This window comes from Eretmochelys imbricata, chromosome 4, assembly GCF_965152235.1.
Source record: "Eretmochelys imbricata isolate rEreImb1 chromosome 4, rEreImb1.hap1, whole genome shotgun sequence".
NCBI classification, from domain to species: domain Eukaryota; kingdom Metazoa; phylum Chordata; order Testudines; family Cheloniidae; genus Eretmochelys; species Eretmochelys imbricata.
Genome location: NC_135575.1, coordinates 2,769,449 through 2,792,483, shown reverse-complemented (window position 1 = coordinate 2,792,483; position 23,035 = coordinate 2,769,449). Strand labels below are relative to the sequence as shown.

General features: G+C 52.4%; 1 protein-coding gene across 1 annotated transcript in view; it reads left to right on the top strand.

Moving 5' to 3' along the window:
• Positions 1–4,288: 4,288 nt before the first annotated feature.
• The window catches only part of LOC144263816 (class I histocompatibility antigen, F10 alpha chain-like), a 1,122,758-nt gene continuing 1,104,011 nt past the window's right edge, over positions 4,289–23,035 (top strand). Inside the window, exons 1-2 of the mRNA XM_077814805.1 lie at positions 4,289–4,385; positions 21,383–21,658. Of these exons, the coding sequence (XP_077670931.1) occupies positions 4,319–4,385; positions 21,383–21,658 (343 nt within the window). The 5' untranslated portion in view covers positions 4,289–4,318. The remainder of the gene's footprint in view (positions 4,386–21,382; positions 21,659–23,035) is intronic.

Below are 23,035 nucleotides of genomic sequence, written 5' to 3'. Positions count from 1 at the left end.
TTTTAGAAGCACGAGAACACTAGCGAGAACCAGGAACGGCTCAGAGACAATCAGCAGCGAGAAGGAGAACAATTCACCAAGCAGATGATTGGTTCTGGCTTATTTGCTGGGCCTTAAAGGAGAACAACAAAGTCCTGAATCTCCTCCCTGCCACGAGACCCCCTGCTCAGCCAGTCAGCGTGGAGACTCTGGCGGTGGGCTGAGGGTTCCCCAGATGGCCCAGGGATGGCTCAGGTCACCGGTGAGGATCACTCTCAGAGCACGCTTCCTGTCCCATCTCTTTGGGAGGCCTCCCACCATGAGGGCTACAGAGCAGCCCCCTCCTCGCCAGTGGACAGAGGGAAGCAGGAAAAGGGAAACCAAAAAAGACAAACCCCAAGGACTCGAAGGGACAAAGGCCTAGCTGGGGGAAAATTGTCCCACCTCAACCTCCTGTTTTCCATGCCGAGAATTTGGCCAGCACCGGGCGGATCAGGCTGCCTCGGTACCCAACCTCTCTGGGGCTCTTCCCTTCTCCACAGGGACGTCTGTCTTCTCGCTCAATGAGCAGTGGGAAAGGAGAAAACTCCAGAGAGGCTCCACCTCGCGCTCACATACGAGACCCTGAATTCTCTCTCAGTCCTCAAGGAGACACCTCAAGAAGGAGACTCCCTGCAGCAAAGCCCCGGGGGTCTCTGAGATCCCCCTGCCCTGCAGCCTGTCCTCCCTGGCCGTTGTCGTGGACTCTCTGTGAGGTCACCGCATCCCAACCGCCTTTCACCAATCAGCTGAGTGCTGCAAAAGGCCCTTGAGATGTCACTGCCACCCCCACCCCTGCCCTGCAGGGCTCATGTCCTGCCCCGAGCCGGCTCCTGTGTGTGTTTGAGCTGCTCCCCCTGGGTCACCCCCACACACTCAGTGGTCGTGCAAGGGTTCACGCAGGCCACACGTGGAACCATCAGAGGATGCTCAATGTGCCGCACTCAGTTTTGCAGAGATTTGGAGACTTGAAGGCCAGAAGAGACTGTTAGATCATCTCATCTGGCCCCCCTACACATCACAGGCCTCCTGCATGGCGCAGTAGCGAGTTTTGGATCAAAGCAGACTCCAGAAAGGCATCTCATCAAGGGATGGAAGAAGCACCACTTCCCTTGGGAGTCTGGAGGAAATTGATGCTGTGGGGGGCAGGGAATTGACCCCAAGGCTACATTGGTGAGTCTATATCATAACACACATGCACAACAGCACTGCGCAAAGTATATACACCTCACCTTAACTCTGATGTTTCCTAATGTTTAAAGGCCTGGCCTCCAGGGTGTTCTTTGTGCTTATAGATCGATTTTGGGGAGAGATGCACTAATTTATTTCAGAGTGGTAGCCGTGTTAGTCTGTATCAGCAAAAACCCCCCAAAAACGAGGAGTACTTCTGGCACCTTAGAGACTAACAAATGTATTTGGGCATAAACTTTCATGGGCTAAAACCCACTTCATCGGATGCATCCACTGGTGTTAAGGTTCCTTCCCCACTCTGAACTCTAGGGTACAGATGTGGGGACCTGCATGAAAACCTCCTAAGCTTACTCTTACCAGCTTAGGATAAAACTTCCCCAAGGTACAAACTATTTTACCCTTTGCCCTTGGACTTCCACTGCCACCACCCAAAGTTTATCTGGGTTACTGGGAAAGCGTTGTTTGGAAACGTCTTTCCCCCCAAAATCCTCCCAACTCTTGCACCCCACTTCCTGGGGAAGGTTTGGTAAAAATCCTCACCAATTTGCATAGGTGACCACAGACCCAAGCCCTTGGATCTTAGAACAATGAAAAAAGCATTCAGTTCTTGAAAAGAAACATTTTAATAAAAGAAACAGTAAAAAAAAAAAAAAAGGATCACCCCTGTAAAATCAGGATGGTAGATACCTTACAGGGTAATTAGATTCAAAACATAAAGAATCCCTCTAGGCAAAACCTTAAGTTACAAAAAAGACACACAGACAGGAATATTGATTCTCTTCAGCACAGCTATTTTCTCAGCCATTTAAAGAAATCATAATCTGACACATACCTAGCTGGATTACTTACTAAATTCTAAGGGTATGTCTACACTACGAAATTAGGTTGAATTTATAGAAGTCATTTTTTTAGAAATCCTTTTTAGGTAGTCGATTTGTGTGTGTCCCCACACAAAATGCTCTAAGTGCATTAAGTGCATTCACTCGGCGGAGTGCTTCCACAGTCCCGAGGCTAGCGTCGACTTCCGGAGCGTTGCACTGTGGGTAGCTATCCCGCAATTCCCGCAGTCTCCGCTGCCCATTGGAATTCTGGGTTGAGATCCCAAAGCCTGATGGGGCTAAAACATTGTCTCAGGTGGTTCTGGGTCCATATCGTCAGGCCCCTGTTCCCTCCCTCCCTCCGTGAAAGCAACAGCAGACAATCGTTTTGCACCTTTTTTCTTGAGTTACCTGTGCGGACGCCATACCACGGCAAGCATGGAGCCCGCTCAGCTCACTTGGGCAATTAGGATCACATTAAATACCACACGCGTTACCCATCATGGTGCACCATGGTGCTAATGGGGCAGGTTCATGCAGTGGAACGCCGATTCTGGGCCCGGGAAACAAGCACAGACTGGTGGGACCGCATAGTGTTGCGGGTCTGGGACGATTCCCAGTGGCTGCGAAACTTTTGCGTGCGTAAGGGCACTTTCATGGAACTTTGTGACTTGCTTTCCCCTGCCCTGAAGCGCAGGGGTTTTTGTAACCTTTAAGCTGGACCCCAGAACGTCACTCTTGGTGCTGAATCCTTGCAGCTGCTCTTTTAATATCTAGCAACTGCCTGAGTCTCCACATGCTTGTTCTTTCATTCTTTCTTTCTTTCTTTCTTAATAAAATTTACCTTTTTGAAGACCATGCCTGTGTCTTTAGAGGTCCGTACACGTTTTTCAGTTAGTTGCTGGCAACAGCTGATTTCTTCTTCTTTTCCTTTTCTCAGCTCTTCCCCGGGGGTTGGGGGGGGGGGTGGAAGAGCTTGGGGGTACCCCACAGGAAGGAATTCCCGAATGTGCCTTCCTGGGTTCTCAGAGGGGTTCTGCATTTGGTGGCAGCATTTCCCAGCCCAAGGCCAGGGGGATCTGGAACCGTGGGAGTTTAATACAAGCCTGGAGTGGCCAGTATTAATGTGTAGAGACCTTGTGGATCCCCACCGTCTGCGCTCGAAGTGCCAGTGGGGAATCCGCCTTGACAGCCTCCCAGATGGGGAATTTCCCATGAGCCTGGCTCCCCAGACCAGGAGAGACCAGCCCAGGGCAGGATCCAAAACCCAGTGATACTAACGCCCACAGTGACCCTACTGCAGCATGGGGCAACCTTCACAGGCCCCGGAGCCTCGGAACCTCCTCTCCCCGCCAGAGGAGGAGACGCACCAAAAAGAGTTCCCAGAAATGATGTAAACAGCCGAGTGACCGGCAAAAGCAGAGAAAATAAAGGGGTTAGGTCATCATCTGCCTGTGCCTAGATCAGGGGGCTGGAGCCCGGACTCCTGGGTTCTCTCCCTTGCTCCGGGAGGGAAGTGGGGTCTAGGGGGTAGAGCAGGGGGCTGGAGCCCGGACTCCTGGGTTCTCTCCCTTGCTCCGGGAGGGAAGTGGGGTCTAGGGGGTAGAGCAGGGGGCTGGAGCCCGGACTCCTCTCCCCATGCCCGGGGGGGTGGCGGCGCTGGGGAGGTGCCGGGATGACTGTGTCTCACTCCCCCAAGGGGAGAGAGGGGCGGGCGCTTCGTTCACCGGCCCCGCGGAGCGGTTCGAGCCCCTCGCCGGCCGGAGCAGCGGCCGAGCTCCGGGAGAGCGGCGAGAGCCCCGGCCCCGGGGCCCCCGGACCGAGCGGAGCCCGAGCTGCCGCGGCCCGTCCCCCGCGGGCTGCGGGGCCCCTGGAGGCTCGGGGGGGTCCCCGGCCGGGGGCGGGGGGACAAGGGGGGGCGGGGCCCGGCCCGAGCTGTGACCCCCCCCTCTCCCGCCGGCCGCCCCCAGCCGGGGGGTGCGGCCCCCCCAACCTCCAGCCTCGGCATCCATGGAACAGCGACCTCGGCCGGGGAGCGAGTCGCGGCTCCGGGCCGGGCAGCCCCGAGGCCACGGTCCCCGCCGCGCCGAACCCCCCGCCCGTCCTCTCCCGCTCGGACTGCCCCTTCCCCCCGCCTGCCGGCCCCGCCGGGCTCTGCCCAGCGACCGGTGACGGCGCCGGGGCTCCGCGTCGCGATTGGCGGGATGCTCGGGGGCAGGAGCTGGCTCCGCCCCCCGCGGCGTTCTCAGGTCACGGGGGCCGCATCCGGCCGCGCTGCGGGGGGTCCGGGCATGGCGCTGGCGCTGCGCCTCCTGCTGCCGCTGCTGGGGGCTGCAGCCCTGCCGGGGGCCCGATCCCGTGAGTATCGGGGGGGCAGGACGGGGGCAGCCGGGCTGGGGGGAGCTGGGTGCCGGGGGGGGCAGTTCTGGGCTCTGCGTTCAGAGGTGTCGGGAGACCCCCCCCGACCCCCCCCCCGGCACTGAGCGGTCGCTGACAGGGATCAGTGGCGTTGCTATAGTGACCGGGGGGGGGGGGTCCTGGCCCCTTGTGCCCGGCGCTGCCGGGGGCTGCGGGGACAATGTGCCGTGGGGGGCGGAGCGCCCCTGACCCGAGCGGTGACCCCGGCGTCTCCCGCCGACCGCCCCCAGCCGGGGGTGCGGCCCCGCTCGGACCGGCACCCATGGGTGCTGCACCCGCCGACGAGCCCCTCGCGGCCCCGTGCGGCTCCCGGGCTGCGGGGCATCCCCGGGGCCAGGCGCTGCCCAGGCTGGGTCCCTGCCCGCGTCTCCGGTCCGGGCGGGGCTCTCAGACCCGCGTCCTGTGGGCAGAGCCGGGCTGAGGGTCAGCGGGGGGAGTAAACTGACCCCCCAGACAGACCAGGGTTCAGTGACGGGAAAAGGCTTCTCGGGTCTCTCGCACCTTTAATGGCTCCCAGACGGTTCCTCACGCCGGGTTTCACCCCAGGGCCCGGGACTCCCGAGTGCGGCTTGTCCTCGGCTCCGTCCAGCCGGGCGTCCGTCCAGCCGGGCTCCGTCAGCACCAGTCTAGTCCCACCCACAGTCCCCAATGGGTCCTGTCTGTCCTGGAAGCAGGTCCTTCGAGGCGTCATCCCAGGGAGGAGATGTCAGCCCCGCTCTCTCTCTGGCCGCGTGTTGGCACCCCGGGGTGGTGGGAGAGTTTGGAGCCCCTGGATCTGTGCGTTAGTCAGGTCTTCGTTTGGGCGAGGTGAGCTCCCGCGGCAGAGCCCAGAACAGCTGCTGCGTTTGTGCGGTTGGGGTCTCCTGAACCTGCCGGATAAAGAGCTTCCGGATCCCTGCAGGGTGGGGTGAGGAGAGGGGAAGGCCCATCCTGCTTTTCCTAGCGTGGACTTGAATCTTCCTTGTTCCCCAGGAGGCAGCAGCTCAGACCCTGGGGAGCTCAGGAGCCCGTATTGAGCTGGGTGAGGCTGCGGGGTGGGTTTGGGGTTCGTTTGAAATGGTTTAAGGCACACTGGTGCCCTTGTGTCACCTCAGGAACAGGCTTGTTTTGACTTAAAGAGGGTTAGGCCCCAGTGCAGCCTGGCCCTACAGGATCATAGGACCATGGAAGACATGGGTTGGAAGAGACCTCAGGAGGTCATCTAATCCAACCCCCTGCTCAAAGCAGGACCAATCCCCAACTAAATCATCCCAGCCAGGGCTTTGTCAAGCCTGACCTTAAAAACTTCTAAGGAGGGAGATTCCACCACCTCCCTAGGTAACCCATTCCAGTGCTTCACCACCCTCCTAGTGAAATAGTGTTTCCTAATATCCAACCTAGATCTCCCCCACTGCAACTTGAGACCATTGCTCCTTGTTGTGTCATCTGCCACCACTGAGAACAGCTGAGCTCCTTCCTTTTTGGAACTCCCCTTCAGGTAGTTGAAGGCTGCTGTCAAATTCTCCCCTCACTCTTTTCTTCTGCAGACTAAATAACCCCAGTTCTCTCAGCCTCTCCTCATAAGTCATGTGCCCCAGCCCCCTAGTCATTTTCGTTGCCCTCCACTGGACTGTATCCAATTTGTCCACGTTTTTTGTTTAGTGGGGGGGGACCAAAACTGGCCGCAATACTCCAGATGTGGCCTCACCAGTGCCGAATAGAGGGGAATAATCTCTTCCCTCGATCTGCTGGCAATGCTCCGACTAATGCAGCCCAGTATGCCGTTGGCCTTCTTGGCAACAAGGGCACACCACTGACTCATCTCCAGCTTCCCATGCACTGTCATCCCCCGGTCCTTTTCTGGAGAATTGCCACTTAGCCAGTCGGTCTGCAGCCTGTAGCGGTGCATGGGATGCTTCCATCCTAAGTGCAGGACTCTGCACTTGTCCTTGTTGAACCTCATCAGATTTCTTTTGGCCCAATCCTCTAATTTGTCTTGGTCACTCTGGACCCTGTGCCTACCCTCCAGCATATCTACCTATCCCCCTAACTTAGTGTCATCCGCAAACTTTCTGATGGTGCAATCCATCCCATCATCCAGATCATTAATAAAGATGTTGAACAAAACCGGCCCCAGGACTGACCCCTGGGGCACTCTGCTTGATACCGGCTGCCAGCTAGACATCGAGCCATTGATCCCTACTCGTTGAGCCCGACGATCTAGCTAGCTTTCTATCCACCTTATAGTCCATTCATCCAGTCCATACTTCTTTAACTTGCTGACAAGAATACTGTGGGAGACCGTATCAAAAGCTTTGCTAAAGTCAAGGAATAACACGTCCACTTTTTTCCCCATATCCACAGAGCCAGTGCTCTCATCATAGAAGGCAATCAGGTTGGTCAGGCATGACTTGCTCTTGGTGAATCCATGTTGACTGTTCCTGATCAGCTTCCTCTCCTCCAAGTGCTTCAAAATGGATTCCTTGAAGCTCTGCTCCATGATTTTTCCAGGGACTGAAGTGAGGCTGACAGGTCTGTAGTTCCCTGTATTCTTGTTCTTCCCTTTTTTAAAGATGGACACTATATTTACCTTTTTCCAGTCGTCCGGCACCTCATCCCAATGGCCTCAGGTTTTCAAGGATAATGGCCAATGACTCTGCAATCACATCAGCCAACTCGGCACCCTTGGAGGCACTAGATCCGACTCTATGGACTTGTGCATGTCCAGCTTTTCTAAATAGTCCTTAACCTGTTCTTTTCACCATTGAGGGCTTCTCACCTCCTCCCCATACTCTGCTGCCAAGTGCAGCAGTCTGGGAGCTGACCTTGTCTGTGAAGACCGGCAGAAAAAGCATTGTGAGTACTTCAACTTTTTCTACATCATCTGTCACTAAGTTGCCTCCCCCATTCAGTAAGAGTCCCACACTTTCCCTGACCGCCTTCTTGTTGCTAACATACGTGTAGAAACCCGTCTTTTTACCCTTCACATCCCTTGCTAGCTACAACTCCAATTGTGCTTTGGCCTTCCTGATTACACCCCCGCATGCTCGAGCAATATGGTTATACTCCTCCCTAGTCATCTAGTTTCCACTTCTTGTAAGCTTCCTTTTTGTATTTAAGTTTACCGAAGATTTTCACTGTGAAGCCAAGCTGGTCACCTGCCATATTTGCCATTCTTTCTGCACATCGGGTTGTTTCTTCCTGTGCCACCCACTTCTACTTCCTCTACCAATTCTTCCTTGTTGGTGAGCAGGTCAAGAGGAGCAGGGCCCCTAGTTTGTTCCTCCAGCACTTGCACCAGGAAGTTGTTCTTAACACTCTCCAAAAACTTCCTGGATTGTCTATGCACTGCTGTATTGCTCTCCCAGCAGATGTCAGGGTGATTGAAGTCCCCATGAGAACCAGGGCCTGTGATCTGGAAACTTGTTAGTTGTCTGAAGAAAGCCATCAGTGTCTGAAGAAAGTTGTCTACCTCATTCTCCTGATCTGGTGGTCTATAGCACAAGCCCACCACGACATCACTCTTGTTGCTCTCTCCTCTAAACTTAACCTAACCATTAGAGAATGGAAAGTTACAGCAAGTCCATCTGGGTCTGTCCAGAACTTTCTCTTTTGTTCCAGTCCAGAAGCTTCTCCTCCCTCCAGCAGCCCACACTTAGCCCCAAGGGGCCCCTCCTTAGTCTTTTGTTCTTGTTTCTGCCAAACATTGTCATCTGGACTCGTCTTCGGCTCTTTGTTTTTCAGCTGGTCACAGCTGGTTGGCTTCCTGCAGAGAATGGGTCATCCATCGTCATTAGTTGCTTGGTGCCAAATGTCCAGGCAGTTGTCTTCTGGGACTCCCCATCAGCATGGGGCTCAGACCCCAGATAGTGAGGCATCAGTCACACCTGGATCTCTGCAGCGTAAACAACCTTTTCCCCCACCTTGATAACCATGCAGCTTATAGGGGAAACTGAGGCACACACATTACAAATCATTGGGAGAGGTGATTGGTGGGTGATGCTGAGAAAGACCAGGTGATGATCAGAGCAGAGGAGTCTGCACCGGAGAGCTCAGAGAGCAGGGCTTGGTGAACCCAAGTCCAGTGCATGGCCCTTCTGGAGAGTCGGGGAGCTGACCCAGGGCAGCCAGGTGAATGCAGAGGGGAGGGTGAGGAGATGGGGAGCAGAGGGTCGGATGGGCCATCGCCTTGGAAGCTGAAGTTACTGAGGACGAGTGTGGGAAGCTGAGGAAAGAGAGGGAGAGCTGGGGTGGGGACCATGGAGGGTGACTGAGGGGAGGAGCGGGGTGGATGGCAGATGACAGCAGCGTGGAGAGAAGAAAAGAGAGAAATTAAGTGCAGGGCCCTGTAAAAGAAGAGATGGAGTGAGGAGGGGAGAGGGAGGGGCTGGAAGCAGCAGGCGAGTGGGGAGCAGAGGCCGCTGCAGGGCAGTGTCAAGAGGCAGGGAGCCAGATCTCTGAGAGGCAGGAGCGGGATCAGACTCTGATCCGTAGTGTCCCTGTTGCACCCATCACTTCAGTGTCCAAGGGCTAGAGCCATAAAGGGGCTAAGGTGCCTAAATCCCAGAATCAGGCCCCCCAGTGTTCACAGTTGTGGGTCCCACGCTGCAGGCCAGTCAGCCTCACCTCAGTCCGTGGAAAAATCATGGAGCAGGCCCTCAAGGAATCAATTCTGAAGCACTTAGAGGAGAGGAAAGTGATCAGGAACAGTCAGCATGGATTCACCAAGGGCAAGTCATGCCTGATTAACCTGACTGCCTTTTATAATGAGATAACTGGCTCTGTGGATGAGGGGAAAGCAATGGACGTGTTATTCCTTGACTTCATTGTTCGCTTTGTCTTATTTCCAGAGTGAGTTTATCGAAGGTCAGATTCCTCTTCACTCTGCAGAGTGAGGGTCTGACATTGACTTGGGCTGGAGAGTTAGTGAGAGAATCAGCCCCTGCAACGTGCAGAGACTCCCGGGCTTCCTTACTCCCGGCAGCACAAACCCCAGCCTGTGTCCACTGGTTGGAGCCCTTGGGGTCAGGCAGGTTCCCCTGCACACTATCGATAAATGTGTAAAGAGCCGTTCTTCCTGCTCAGCCTTATATATGGGGTGTAGCCCCTTGGCCAGGCCCCTGGATTGGGCTGTCTCACTTAGCACGGGGATGATCCATAAGCGTTCAGTGCCTGTCACTGCTGAACTATTCCTGGCAGGTGAGGGTCTCTGATGTAATTGCTCTGCCCTTCCTGACAGGAATTTTCACTCGCCAGTCCCGTGATTCCCCTGTGTCAGTGGTACTGGCCTGTCACATTGGTCCTCACCCAGGAGTGTCCCCAACCCCTTGTTATAGCACCCCCCGGCCTGCCCGAATCCCTCCTGGCTCCCAGCACTGAGACAGCAGCAATGAGAACTAATTCCCATCCTCTCATGGACACCTGGGTTCCTGGTGGCGCTGCCCCATGGCTAAGCGACAGGGTGGAGGGTTGTCAAGTGTCTGCCCCCCTAGTGTGGGAGCCCCTTCTGTAGCTAGTTTAACCCTCTCCTGACTAGTCTCACCCATTGGTCCCCGGCTGCTGAGACTCCAACCTGACCTGCTCACACGGACACTTGCCTCCCCAGTGTTAAGAAAGGGGCTCCGCTCGCCTGCCCCTAACCCTGCGGTGGGGAGCTGCTGTTCTGTCCCCGCAGCCCCCTCCCGAACCACTGTCCTGACTGCCCCCTCCTGCCTTCCTCCCCCCATTTACCCCCTCCTCGCAGTCCTCGGGCTGCCAGGTCACCAGAGACTGTCCTGAGTCCTGCATCCTGGCCACCAACGCTGTTCCCCTCTCTAGCTGTGTCTGCCCCCAACACGCATATGGGGGAATTCGGAGTCTGGTCCCTCTGAGACCCCATCGGTGCCCCCACCCTGCTCATCCCTGTGGAGATCAGCATAGAGGAGAAGAGGGATGTGTGGGGCTGCTTGCTTCTCTCATTACTCCATCCCTTTTCCCCTCAGTTGTTTTTCTCACTTTTTGACTTCAGTTGACTGGAATAAATAGTTAGTTGGACTCTCATAGCAGAGTTTCTTCTGGTCCTGAAACTGGGCATGCCTCGGTCTCCGGGCTTCAAACCCGGGACCTTCTGCGGCGAGCCCATGCCTTTGAGCGACCGGCACTCTAGCTGTCTAAAGTGCGTGGATGAGACTCCTCTTGCGGATCTCTGTCAGCTCTGCCACCAGTTCAGTCCACATGTGAAACAGGATAGGGAGGCCACGCTGAAGTTGTGACAGGTTTGGTCACAGAGACTCCCCTCGAGACTGTCACTCGATGTGCTGAGATACCAATGAAAACAACCCTGCGAGAATAGGCTCCCCTCTACTCCTGTCTTGCTGAGTTAGACACCCCAGTCATCTCCAGCACAGACACAGAGGTTGGGCCACAGAAACTGAGTTTCACTCAGCCCTGGGGCTTCTCAGTTAACAGGGACTTTCCCAGCACCCAGTGTTCAGCCTTTCTGGGAGCCTGAACCCCAAATAAATCCGTTTTACTCTGTATAAAGCTTATACAGGGTAAATTCATAAATTGTCCACCCTCTATAACACTGCTAGAGAGAGATGGAAAGCTGTTTGCTCACCAAGGTATTAATCACTTACTCTGGGTTTATTAATAAACAAAAGTGATTTTATTAAGTATAGAAAGTAGGATTTAAGTGGTTTCAAGTAATAACAGACAGAACAAAGTAAGTCACAAAAGCAAAATAAAACAAACTCGCAAGTCTAAGCCTAATACATTAAGTAACTGATTACTGGAAATATCTCACCCTCAAAGAAGTTCCAAAAAATTTCTTTCACAGACTAGACTCCTTCCTAGTCTGGGCCCAATCCTTTCCCCTGGTACAGTCTTTGTTAGATCCAGCAGACAACTCAGGTGGTAAGCAGGGGTTTTCTCATGACTGGCAGCCCCCTTTGTCCTGCTCCACCCCCTTTTATAGCTTTGGCACAAGGTGGAAACCTTTTGTCTCTCTGGGTCCCCACCTCTCCTGCTAAATGGAAAAGTATGAGATTTAAGATGGATTTCATTACCAGGTGATATGGTCACTGTAAGACCCCTAGTCTCCATTCTTCCTGGGTTGGCCCTCACATGCACAGGAAGGCTTGCAAGTATACGGAGCCATTCACAGTTCATTGACTCTGAAGCATCCTTAATGGTTTCCAATTAATATGTTTACATTAGTGATACAAGTTTATATCTTATTCTCCTAACTCCAGAGATGGAATTAATACATGCAAACAAATGGGATGAATACACTTAGTAGATTACAAGCTTTCTAATGATACCATACAAGAGACCTTTTGCATAAAGCATATTCCAGTTACGTCATATTCACATTCATAAGCATATTTCCGTAAAACACATGGAGTGCAACGTCACAGAGGTCCCTCCTGATGGAATCAGCACTCAAACCTTCTTCAGAGCTGAGCCAGTCAAACTTGGCACCATGTACCTCAGTGTTGGTATGAAGAGCTGCTGCAGAGAGAGTCCATACAGGACTCTTGGCACCATTCCCCATGCCCAGTACCAAGAAAGAAACATAAGCAGCAGCTGCCTGAGAGGTTCCTCATCTCTAAGAATGGACAAGCGTGGGGAGTGCCGGGGAGTGCGACCAGCGTCTGGCCACTCCTCTGCCCCTGCTCCACAGCGATACCGTTGACTCCGCCCTTTCCACAGGCCCTATGGAGTCCGGTGCCCGACCAGCTGCCGGCACCAGAGGGGCAGAGAGGCACAGCAGGGTCGCGGTGCCGTCCATCCCGGAGGGGTTTGCGGTGGCCAAGGACTGGCTGGCATGGTCGCTACCACCCTTGCTGGCAGTACAAGAGTTGGTGCCAGCAGTGGGGGAAGCAGAAGGGAGCATGTTGCCCCGAGCTCCCGTCTGGTACAGGCCCCTTGCTCTCTGCTTATGTCGAAGCAGGCTTCCCCATCTCGGCCCGATCCCTGGATCCTCAGCACCGTCCCTTGGAGCCGACGGGTACCACACCCCCCTCGTCCCCACAAGATGACTCATCAACCAAGTTGGAGTTTGAATCTTGCACCCAACCGAGGGATTGGTACCAGTACCCCAGCAACCAGCCCTATGCAATGGTGGATCCCGGGGTGGGGGTTCCTCCGATTGCCTGGCTCAGTGGGCAATGGCCCATGCAGATACAGTGGCCTTTTCAGAACCCCTAGGGTTTTCCTCCACTGCCTGGCCCCCCGTCTAGGTGCTCCTACTCAGTGGTGTCTGAGAGAAGGCTGCCTCCTCCTCCCCAGAAGAGGCAGGGATGGGTGTTTTGCCACCCCAGGACACTTCAAGGCTCACCAGGAGTTATGGAAGAAGGTGGCCTCAAACTTAGGGCTGAAAGTGGAGGTAGTTTAAAAAAAATCCTCCAACAGCTTTGTCAACATCTGGGCTGCAGTGGTCCTGTTGAAGGTAGCTCTGCCTTTCAATAAGGCCATAGTGGGTCCAGTTAAAACCCTATGGCAGACCCCTTCCTCACTGCCCCCCATGTCAAAGAAGGCAGATAGGAAGTACTATGTTTCCACCAAAGGGTAGGAGTACATAGGTTCCCATCCCCCTCCCGGATCCTTGGTCGTCTCGGCAGCCAATGAGAGGGAAAGGCCAGGGTTATGAGGGGCCACCCCCAAGTCAAAAGACTAAAAAAAGCAGGACTATTTTGGTAGGAAAATGTATTCTACCAACGGTCTATGGCTCCACAGCGCCAGCCAACAGGCACTGCTGGGCAGATATGACTTTCATACCATGTTGAAATTTAAAGACTCATTTCCCCAAGAGTCCAGGCAGAGGATTGTTGCTGTGGTGGAAGAAGGGAAGGCAGTGGCCAGGGCTTCCCCATAAGCCACCCTTGACAGAGTGAATGCGGCAGCCGGGGCTATGCCGTCACCAGTGGCCATGCAAAGGGGCTCCTGGCTTCAGTCCTCTGGCCTACAGACAAAGGTCCAGCAGTCTCTTCAAGACCTTCTGTTTGAAGGGACTTTGCTCTTCTCAGAGCAAACGGATGCCAGACTCCACTGCCTGAAGGACTCCAGAGCCATCCTCAAGTCCTTGAATCTCCATGTCCCGGTGCCTTTGAGGAAAGAATTCAAACCCCAACAACCTGCCCACTTCCCAGGCCCGCCGCCTTGTCAAGACCTGTTCAAAAAGCAGAACAGCAGTTGTAGATGCAGACAGGCGCCCCCATCTGCCTCAGCCTCGCTGTTTGGCCCTCATGGATACTCAGAGGGTTCCAAGCAAAACTTTTGATGGGGCACCCAAGGGCATTACACCAGTCCACATACCAGATCCTGCCCCCCTTTTGTTTTTGGACCATCTCTCCTGCTTCAGTTTGGCATGGTCCCTTATCACCACAGACCATTTGGTGCTGAGTACGGTGGAGGAGGGATTATACAAAGCAGTTTGTTTCCATTCCTCCCTCCTACCCCTCATCCGTGTCCCTCTTCAGGGACCCTTCTCATGAGCAACTTTTAGCCCAGGAGGTGCAAGCCCTTCTCTGGGTCGGAGCCATGAAGGAGGTGCCTTGGAACTTAAGAGGGAAAGGGTTTCACTCCTGTTATTCCTGTGGTGGATTCTGTCACAGAGATCCCCTTGGGACTGTCACTGATATACTGAAATCATCTCTGAGCCAGTTTTCCCTGCCAGCTTGGGAATTCCAGAACCCTGTCTTGTTGAGCCAGGCATGCTAGTCTGTTTACATAGACCCAGGGTCCGGGCCACGCTCCCAAAGCTGCAGGCTTTAGCTGAAAGCTGTTCTGCAGGTTACCTGTCTCCAGTGCCCAGACACCCAGTTCCCAATGGGATCCAAACCCCAGATAAATCTGTTTTACTCTGTATAATGCTTATACAGGGTAAATTCATAAATTGTCCGAACCCTATAACACTGATAGCGAGATACGCACAGCTGTTTGCTCCTCCAGGTATTAATCACCTACTCTGCGTTTATTAAAAAACAACAGTGATTTTATTAAGTATAAAAGGTAGGATTTAAGTGATTTCAAATAATAACAGACAGAACAAAATGAAACAAAACACGCAAGTCTAAGCCTAATACATTAAGAAACTGATTACAGGAAATATCTCACCCTCAAAGATGTTCCAATAAGTTTACTTCACAGACTGGACTCTTTCCTCGTCTGGGCCCAGTCCTTTTCCCCGGTACAGTCTTTGTTAGATCCAGCAGACATCTCAGGTGATAAGCAGGGGTTTTTTCATGACTGGCACCCCATTTTATAACTTTGGCACAAGGCGGGAATCTTGTGCGTCTCTGGGTCCCTGCCCCTCCTGCTAAATGGAAAAGTACCAGATTTAAGATGGATTTCACGACCGGGTAACATGGTCACCTATCTCTGAGACCTCAAGTCTCCATTGCTCCTGGAAAAAGAAAAGGAATACTTGTGGCACCTTAGAGACTAACGAATTTATTTGAGCATGAGCTTTCGTGAGCTACAGCTCACTTCATCGGATGCATATGCATACCCCTTCAGATGCATATGCATCTGATGAAGTGAGCTGTAGCTCACGAAAGCTCATGCTCAAATAAATTGGTTAGTCTCTAAGGTGCCACAAGTACTCCTTTTCTTTTTGCGAAGACAGACTAAGACGGCTGTTACTCTGAAACCTGTCATTCCTCCTGGGTTGTTCCCCAGGTACACAGGAAGGCTTTCAGGTTGATAAACCATTTACCATCAATTGTTCTAATTAATTGGAGCCATCAAGTTCCTAATGCCCCATTGACGACCCTCACCTGGTGTGACTACAACTGTGATACAAGTTTATATCTTATTTCCCCAACTCCAGACATATAAATAATACATGCAAACAAATAGGATGAACACACTCAGTAGATTACAAGCTTTCTAATGACATCATACAAGAGCCCTTTTGCGTAAAGCATATTCCAGATACATCATATTCACATTCATAAGCGTATTTCCATAAAGCATATGGAGAGCAAAATCACAATTCATTAATCCTGAGTGTCAAAGGGCGTCTCTGACCCATTCTAGCCCTGCAACACCTCAAAGGCTGAAGTTGTGCATTGTCTCCCTGGCCTCCATCATTCCTTCCCTGGATCCAGGGGACGGGGACGCTGCCCTCGATTTGAAAGATGCCTATTTCTACATCTCTATTTTCTGAGACCACAGAAGGTTTCTCAAGACTGTTGTGAACCAGGCTCATTACCAGTTTGCTATCCTCCTGTTCATCCTGTCAGCAGCCAAAGGGGTCTTTATGAAATGCATGGTAATAGTGGCAGCCTTCCTGAGAAGGTGAGGGGTGCAGGTGTATCCGTATCTCAGTGACTGGCTGGTCAAGGGCCAGTCCAAGTGCCAGGTAGAAGCCAGTATCCACCTCGTCCAAGCAACCTTTCGAGCACTGGGCCTGCTGATAAACGAGCAGAAGTTTATTGAAGCAGTGCTCTATTATACCCAGGCCAGGGCCTTCCTCCCAGAAGCCCACTTCCAGTCAGTGTCATCACAGGTCAAGGCCCTCTCAGGCTGTTGGGTCACAAGGTCTTCTACATATACGTGGTGCGATATGCGAGGTTGCACCTCAGACCCCTTCAGGGTTGGCTGGCCTTGGTGTACTGGCCAAACAGCCATCATTTGGACTCGGTGCTCATGGTGCCTGCCCATCTCAGGCACCTCAGGACACAAGGTCGGTGGTCCCAGCAGGAAGTCTTGCTACGGATGAACATCAGAGAGCTCAGGGCGGTCCGCCTAGCACGTCAGGTGTTCTTACCCCCCATCGCAAGCAAGGTGGTGCAAGTTCTTACAGAGAATATGGCAGCCATGTTTTACATCGACAGGCAGAGAGCGGCCCGCTCTTCTCCCCCCGTGTCAGGAGGCCATTTGCTTGTGGGAGTTCTGCATAAAGCACTCGAGCCACCTCGAAGCTTCTCACCCTTCGGGAGCCCAGAACGAGCTGGCAGATCAGCTCTTCTCACTGTGAATGGTCCCTATGCCCCGACATAGCAAAGGCTATTTTCCAGTGGTGGGGTGCTCCCCTCGTAGAACTGTTCACAACCAGACAGGAAGGGGAAATGTCAGCAGTTCTGCTGTCTGCATGACTGCAACCTGGGCTCGCTCCCAGATGCCTTCTTACTCCCTTGGAGAAAGCACCTGTTCTGCGCCTTCCCCCCCCATTCCTTTTGTGCACAAGGTCTTGCTGAGGTCAGGGGCGAAGGTTATTCTCATAGCCTCAGCCTGGCCACGTCAGCACGAGTCTGGCTTATTTCTAGACCTGTCAGTAGCTACTCCAATGCCGCTCCCTCCCCTTCTGAACCTGATCTCGCAAGATCATGGCCAAATGCTCCATCTGCCTGACAGCTCCATGGTGAAGCCTGAAGAACTGGCCTGTGCGGAGCAAGTCTGCTAGGTCTTGCTAGGCAGTCGGAAACCATTTACCAGAGCTACTTACCTCCCCGAGTGGAAGCGTTTCTCCATTTGGTCGACCCAGCAAGGCCTCTCACGGGGGTGCCAGAACCTCCCTATGAGTGGGGGGGCCCCCCCAGGGCTGAAACTGTGACTCCGCCTCTTCCCCTGATGCCCCCCCATGCTCCGCCTCTTCTCCTGAGGCTCTGCCCCCTTCCCCCTGCTGCTGAAGTGGCAGGGCCGTGGCCCCTCGGTCCCCCTGTGCGGGCACCCCTGCCTCTCACCGGCTGAGTCATCTCTCAGATGAAGCAGATTCTCCAGAACAGTCTGGGAACAGCCAGGTCTAGCGAGTCCATCTGTTGAGGTGCACCTAGCCGCCATCTCCGCATTCGACCCCCAGGTGGGTGGGTGGGTGGTTAGTTTTTTCATATGAAATGTCCCTTCACTTCCTGAAAGGCTTTATCCGCGAATCTGGGAACCCGTCTGTGATAAATGAGGGTGGGTAGCACCCTTATGTAACTCCCCAACCATTCAGTTAGCCTTAGAATCCTCCTTAGCCGCTGCACCCTAATTGCCTTACCTGTGAAGGGGTAAGAGGTAAACGTCAAATGAGTTGGCACCTGACCAGGGGAACCAATAAGGAAGCTGTACCCTCTCGAATTGGGAAAGACTGCTGGGTGTGTGGGTCTTTTGTTCTCTCGGCTGCAGAGGGACAGGGCAGCAGTCATGCTGTAAAAAGCTCTGGGCCAGGTATGAAAAGTCATCTGGATCATGCCTAGAAACTATTCATTTGGAACCACAGATATGGAAGTAGAACAGGAAAGGGTCAGGTAGACGCAATTAGGCTTGTCTCTTTTCATGGCTTGTGGACTCCTCTGTGCTGACCCCAGGTGCTTTTGTTTTGTTGTAACCTTTAAGCTGGACCCCAAGAAAGCTACTCTCAGTGATTAATCCTTGCGGTTGCTCTTTTAAGATCTAGCAATAACTTTAGTTTTCCAAACGTGTTCTCTTTCTTTTTTATTTTTTAATAAAATTTCCTTTTTTTAAGAACATGATTGGATTTCTATGTCTTTTGAGGTGAGGAGATTGTGCATATCTTAATCTGCCAATACAACAGCTGGGTTCCCCTTTTCTTTTGTTTCCTTTCTCGGCTTCCCCGAGGAAGGGGTGGAAAAGCCGAGGGGCCCCAGAAAATCTTCCCAAGTGAGTTTTTCTGGATTGGCAAAAGTCAGATTTTCACTTGGGTGGTGGCAGCATTACCAGCCTGGAGTGGCCAGTATTAATTTTTAGAGTCCTTGCAGGCCCCCACCTTCTGCACTCGAAGTGCCAGAGTGGGGAATCAGCCCTGACACCATCCCCCTGGGGGACTTAAACATGGTCCTGTCAGAGCTCACAGGGCCTCCCTTTGAGCCACTGGCATTGTGCCCTCTGTTGTACCTTTCCTGGAAGGTCGCCTTTCTGGTAGCAATTACCTCAGTCAGGAGGGTCTCAGAGATCAGAGCTCTTATGTCAAAATCTCCGTATACAGTGTTCTTTAATGACAAGGGTTGCCCCCACCCTTGTTCCTCCCGAAGGTAGTCTTGGAGTTTCCTAGTAATCAGGCTATTTTCCTGCCCATTTTCTTCTCGAAGCTGCACAAGAATAGGGAGGAAAGACATCTCCATACTTTTGGATGTTAGGCAGGGCATCCTAGTGTTCTGTATAGAAAGGACTATATAGAAAGTCGATCCATAAATCCACACAGCTCTTTGTGGCAGTAGCTGATAGGATAAAAGCCCCACCCATTTCAGCTCAGAGAATTTCATTGTGGATCACACTGTGTATTCACATGTGGTACGAGCAGGCAGGTGTCCCACCACCCGCCTTCCTGGCAGCCCAGTCTATGAGAGCACAAGCTTCCTCCGTGGTGTTCATGGCCCAGGCTTGATCCAGGACATTTGTAAAGCAGCGACCTGGGCGTCAGGACATACTTTTTCTTCCAACTACGCCATCACCCAGCAAGCTAGAGATGACACTGGCTTTGGTTGGCCCACCTCTTACGGTACTGGAAGGGAGTCACCAAACGTGGCATGAACGTGTGCAAGCAGCTGAAGAAGAAAAAATGGTTACAAACCATTCTGTAACTCTTGGTCTTAGAGACGTGTTGCAAACGTCCATTCCACGAGCCACCATCCTCCTCCTCTGTTGGAGTTGCTGGCAACAAGGAACTGAGAAGGTGCGGGGTCGACTGGTCCTCTTATACTGCGCCATGAGCGCATGGTACCAGAGGGCACGAGAGGCGACCTGACGGGTACCACTGAGAGAGAAATTTCTGGCGACTGTGTGCAGGGCCCGCACACCTAGCGTGGAATGGACGTGTGCAGCACAGCTCTGAGAACAGCCGTCACAGGAAGGTTAGTAACCGGTTTTTGCCCAAGCCTGGGGCATGGTTCAGGGACACAGCTCAGTGGGCTCGGCTCTCACCTGTGGCTGTGACCCCAAGTGGTATTTTAATCCCTTGGCCGACGTTTTTCCAAACGTGATTCGTGATTTTTTGGGTGTCTGAGATTCAGCGGCCGGGTGCCCCCATGTTCTGATCAGGCCCCTTTAAAAGGTCTCAGTTGGGCACCCAAAATCACTAGTGATTGCTGAAAATCTAGGCATTTACCTCGGTGTATCTAATGCATGATGGGGGAGGGGTGTAAATACTTGGGACCCTGTGTGGGGTATTTTTGTGCCCCCACATTCTGCCCTGTTTGCCAAGCGAGGGGTCTGATCCGTTCCCCACGCGTTTCAGTCTTCCTCGTGATCCTCACAGTGTTCTCTGTTCATCACAGCCTCCCTCCCTCTCTCCTAAATTCTCCTTCCTGTCCCCATCTCCCTTCCCTCCCCCCTAGTCTCCCTCCCTGCCTCCTGTCAGCCCAGGGGTGGCTGTATTAACTGAGTCTGCTCTTGGTTGTGTGCGAGATGGTGGCCGTTGTTGTGAAGATTAGCCTGGCTGTGGGAAAATGGTGGCCAGTTGAACTAAAGGCCGTCAATGGCCTGATCCTTACAGGGAATCACCTTGAGACAGTGGCCGTGTGAAAAAGAGGCCAAGCATCCGAAGTCGGTGCTTTGCCGTTCCTAGATTGAGCTGGAGACACGGGGAAGATGGGGCAGGGAAACAGAGGGACCCTGGGGATTCTGTGAGGTCATTAAACCAGAGCAGAAGTTAGTGTGGGGGACAGATCTCCTGTATCCCTTCCCTACAGGGACATGCGGGTAATGTGAATGGAGGAGGTGGGGGACCAAGTCACCCTGAGGATCCTGCAAAATTAATACAACCAGAGCAGGAGAGAGTGGGGTATAGACACCCCGAACTCTCTCTCTTCTCCAGAATGACCCTGATTACCAGAACTGGGGGACTCCTCAGAGAGCAGAAGAGAGCTGGAGGGGATAGACCTCTGTAATATGGACTATATGGTGGATAGAAAATTGGTCCTCTGGCCGGTTTTGTTCAATATCTTCATTAATGATCTGGAGGATGGTGTGGATTGCACCCTCAGCAAGTTTGCAGATGACACTAAACTGGGAGGAGAGGTAGATACGCTGAAGGGTAGGGATACGATACAGAGGGACCTAGACAAATTGGAGGATTGGGCCAAAAGAAATCTGATGAGGTTCAACAAGGACAAGTGCAGAGTCCTGCACTTAGGATGGAAGAATCCCATGCATCGCTACAGACTAGGGACCGAATGGCTCGGCAGCAGTTCTGCAGAAAAGGACCTAGGGGTTACAGTGGACGAGAAGCTGGATATGAGTCAACGGTGTGCCCTTGTTGCCAAGAAGGCCAATGGCATTTTGGGATGTATATGTAGGGGCATTGCCAGCAGATCGAGGGACGTGATCGTTCCCCTCTATTCGACATTGGTGAGGCCTCTTGTGGAGTCCTGTGTCCAATTTTGGGCCCCACACTACAAGAAGGATGTGGACAAATTGGAAAGCATCCAGTGGAGGGCAACAAAAATGATTAGGGGACTGGAACACATGACTTATGAGGAGAGGCTGAGGGAACTGGGATTGTTTAGTCTGTGGAAGAGAAGAAGGAGGGGGGGATTTGATAGCTGCTTTCAACTACTTGAAAGGGGGTTCCAAAGAGGATGGTTCTAGACTATTCTCAGTGGTGGCAGATGACAGAACAAGGAGTAATGGTCTCAAATTGCAGTGGAGGAGGTTTAGGTTGGATATTAGGAAAAACTTTTTCACTAGGAGGGTGGTGAAACACTGGAATGCGTTCCCTAGGGCGGTGGTGGAATCTCAGGGAACATACAAGAACAAGCAGCAGTGAGGTGATCCTTGAAGGTTGTGAGCTCTCTATAGTGAGGGGTCTTTAGTGTACAAAGACCCAACAGATGGAGCGTGGGCCCCCTGTGGGTTTGGCTTCCCTCCTGAAAGGAGCTGGGAGGGTGTAGGACCCAGCAGCATAAGTGGGAACCCCATTTCTCAGGGGAGGGAGGGCCCAGTAGCAAGGGGAGGACCCAGTGGTCTACCTGCAATGGGGTCTTGGTGAGATTTCAGAGAGAGGCTGCTGCTGACCCTCAGCTGTGTTTCAGGGTTTCACATTATCCAGACGATATACGGCTGTGATCTCCGGGAAGACAACACCACTTGGGGGTTTTACCAGGATTCATATGACGGACGCGACTTTCTTACCTTCGATAAGGAGACCATGACTTGGGTAGCAGCAGATATTGGGGCTCAGATCTCCAAGAGGAGATGGGATGCTGAAGTACTTGACAACCAGCGGTGGAAACGCTACCTGGAGGAGAAATGTATTCCCTGGCTAAGGAGTTCTCTAGAGTACGGGAAGGAGACTCTGCAGAGGAAAGGTAAGATGGGGGACAAGCCCCACCCAAGAGGTCACTACAAGTTACATCTCCATTCCCCAGCCCCAGTTCCAAAATGGAGCCGGGGAGTAAGGGGCAATTCAGCGAACCTTGCACCAGGGATGGGTGGGGAAAGAACCCCTTCCCCGCCAGCGCTGCTGGAAAAAAAGATAAGAAATTGAAAATGTTAAAAGCAACTCACTGTAGAGAAGCTGATCAAATGAGCCCAAATTTGCAGCACACATTCTAGCTCTTCCCCTGGTGTGACACAGCAGTTATCAAGGCAATCTGCCAATGCGTGTGCATGTTAGAGCACTTTACTTAATTATGGAAGAGCCACCACTTCTCTGGACACCAGCTTCATTCACCATGTAATTCTTCCTCATTCACTGTCTGCACCATCATATTTTCTTGTGTTACCCCCAGCCCCTGTGTTCCACCAATGACGGTAGCTTTGTTCTTGTTGCCTTTGTCCAAACTTCTCCCATAGTCATTTATGTGCTTTCTTCCATGCCATCCCCTACATGTGGAATTGCCCTCCCCATACTAATCTGGAAGAAGGCACCCCTTGTCCTTAAAGTTTTCCCCCTCAAGACCTACCTTTGCTGCAACACCCTCTTACTTATTCCTTGATTCTTTTATCAATAAGACATCTGATAATCACACTCAAATTTATCAAAGCTTTTTCATTAAAGATTAATCAGCACAAACATAGAAGGGAAGAGGTTAAATGCTTTACCACTCCGACTCAGGAGGACAGTTGCAGCGTAGTCTGCTTCAAAATGTTAACTCGCTATTACCCACATATGTACCTTGTGTGTTACCATGTACACACATTTCCCAGATTAGTTAGCATCATTACACACCCTAATATTTCCCTTCCCAAGCAGTTTGCACTTGCTTTTCAAAGTTACTTGAAATTTGTACCCAGTTTTTTGCAACATACTAGTTACTTATTTCTCTCAGGAACCTCAGCAGAACATTATCTTGTCAATTGCCATCTTTACAAATGCCAAGAAGTAAAAGCCATACACAGCAGTCTAATGTATATTTCAGTGCCAACGGGCTGGGAAACAGATTTTTCAACATAAGAGTAAATGCATTTGAAATCCATAATATTGGGGTAAATAGATTTGGTAACAACCTACAAGAAATTAGCCAATTAATATTAGTTAATTTGAGGGGCAATTTAGCACTGTCACTTTTTGTTTAATGGGCCCTTTCCATCTCTAATTGGTCATTTTATCTAGTTCATTTTTTTGCTCCCTGGCCAGGGCAAGATTCTTCTCTCTTTCATATCCAGGGACTGAGAGGAGATGGGCACAAACCTAGCACATGATTGACACCTGTATCTGGAGCTTAGTGAAGCCTTTCAAGGTA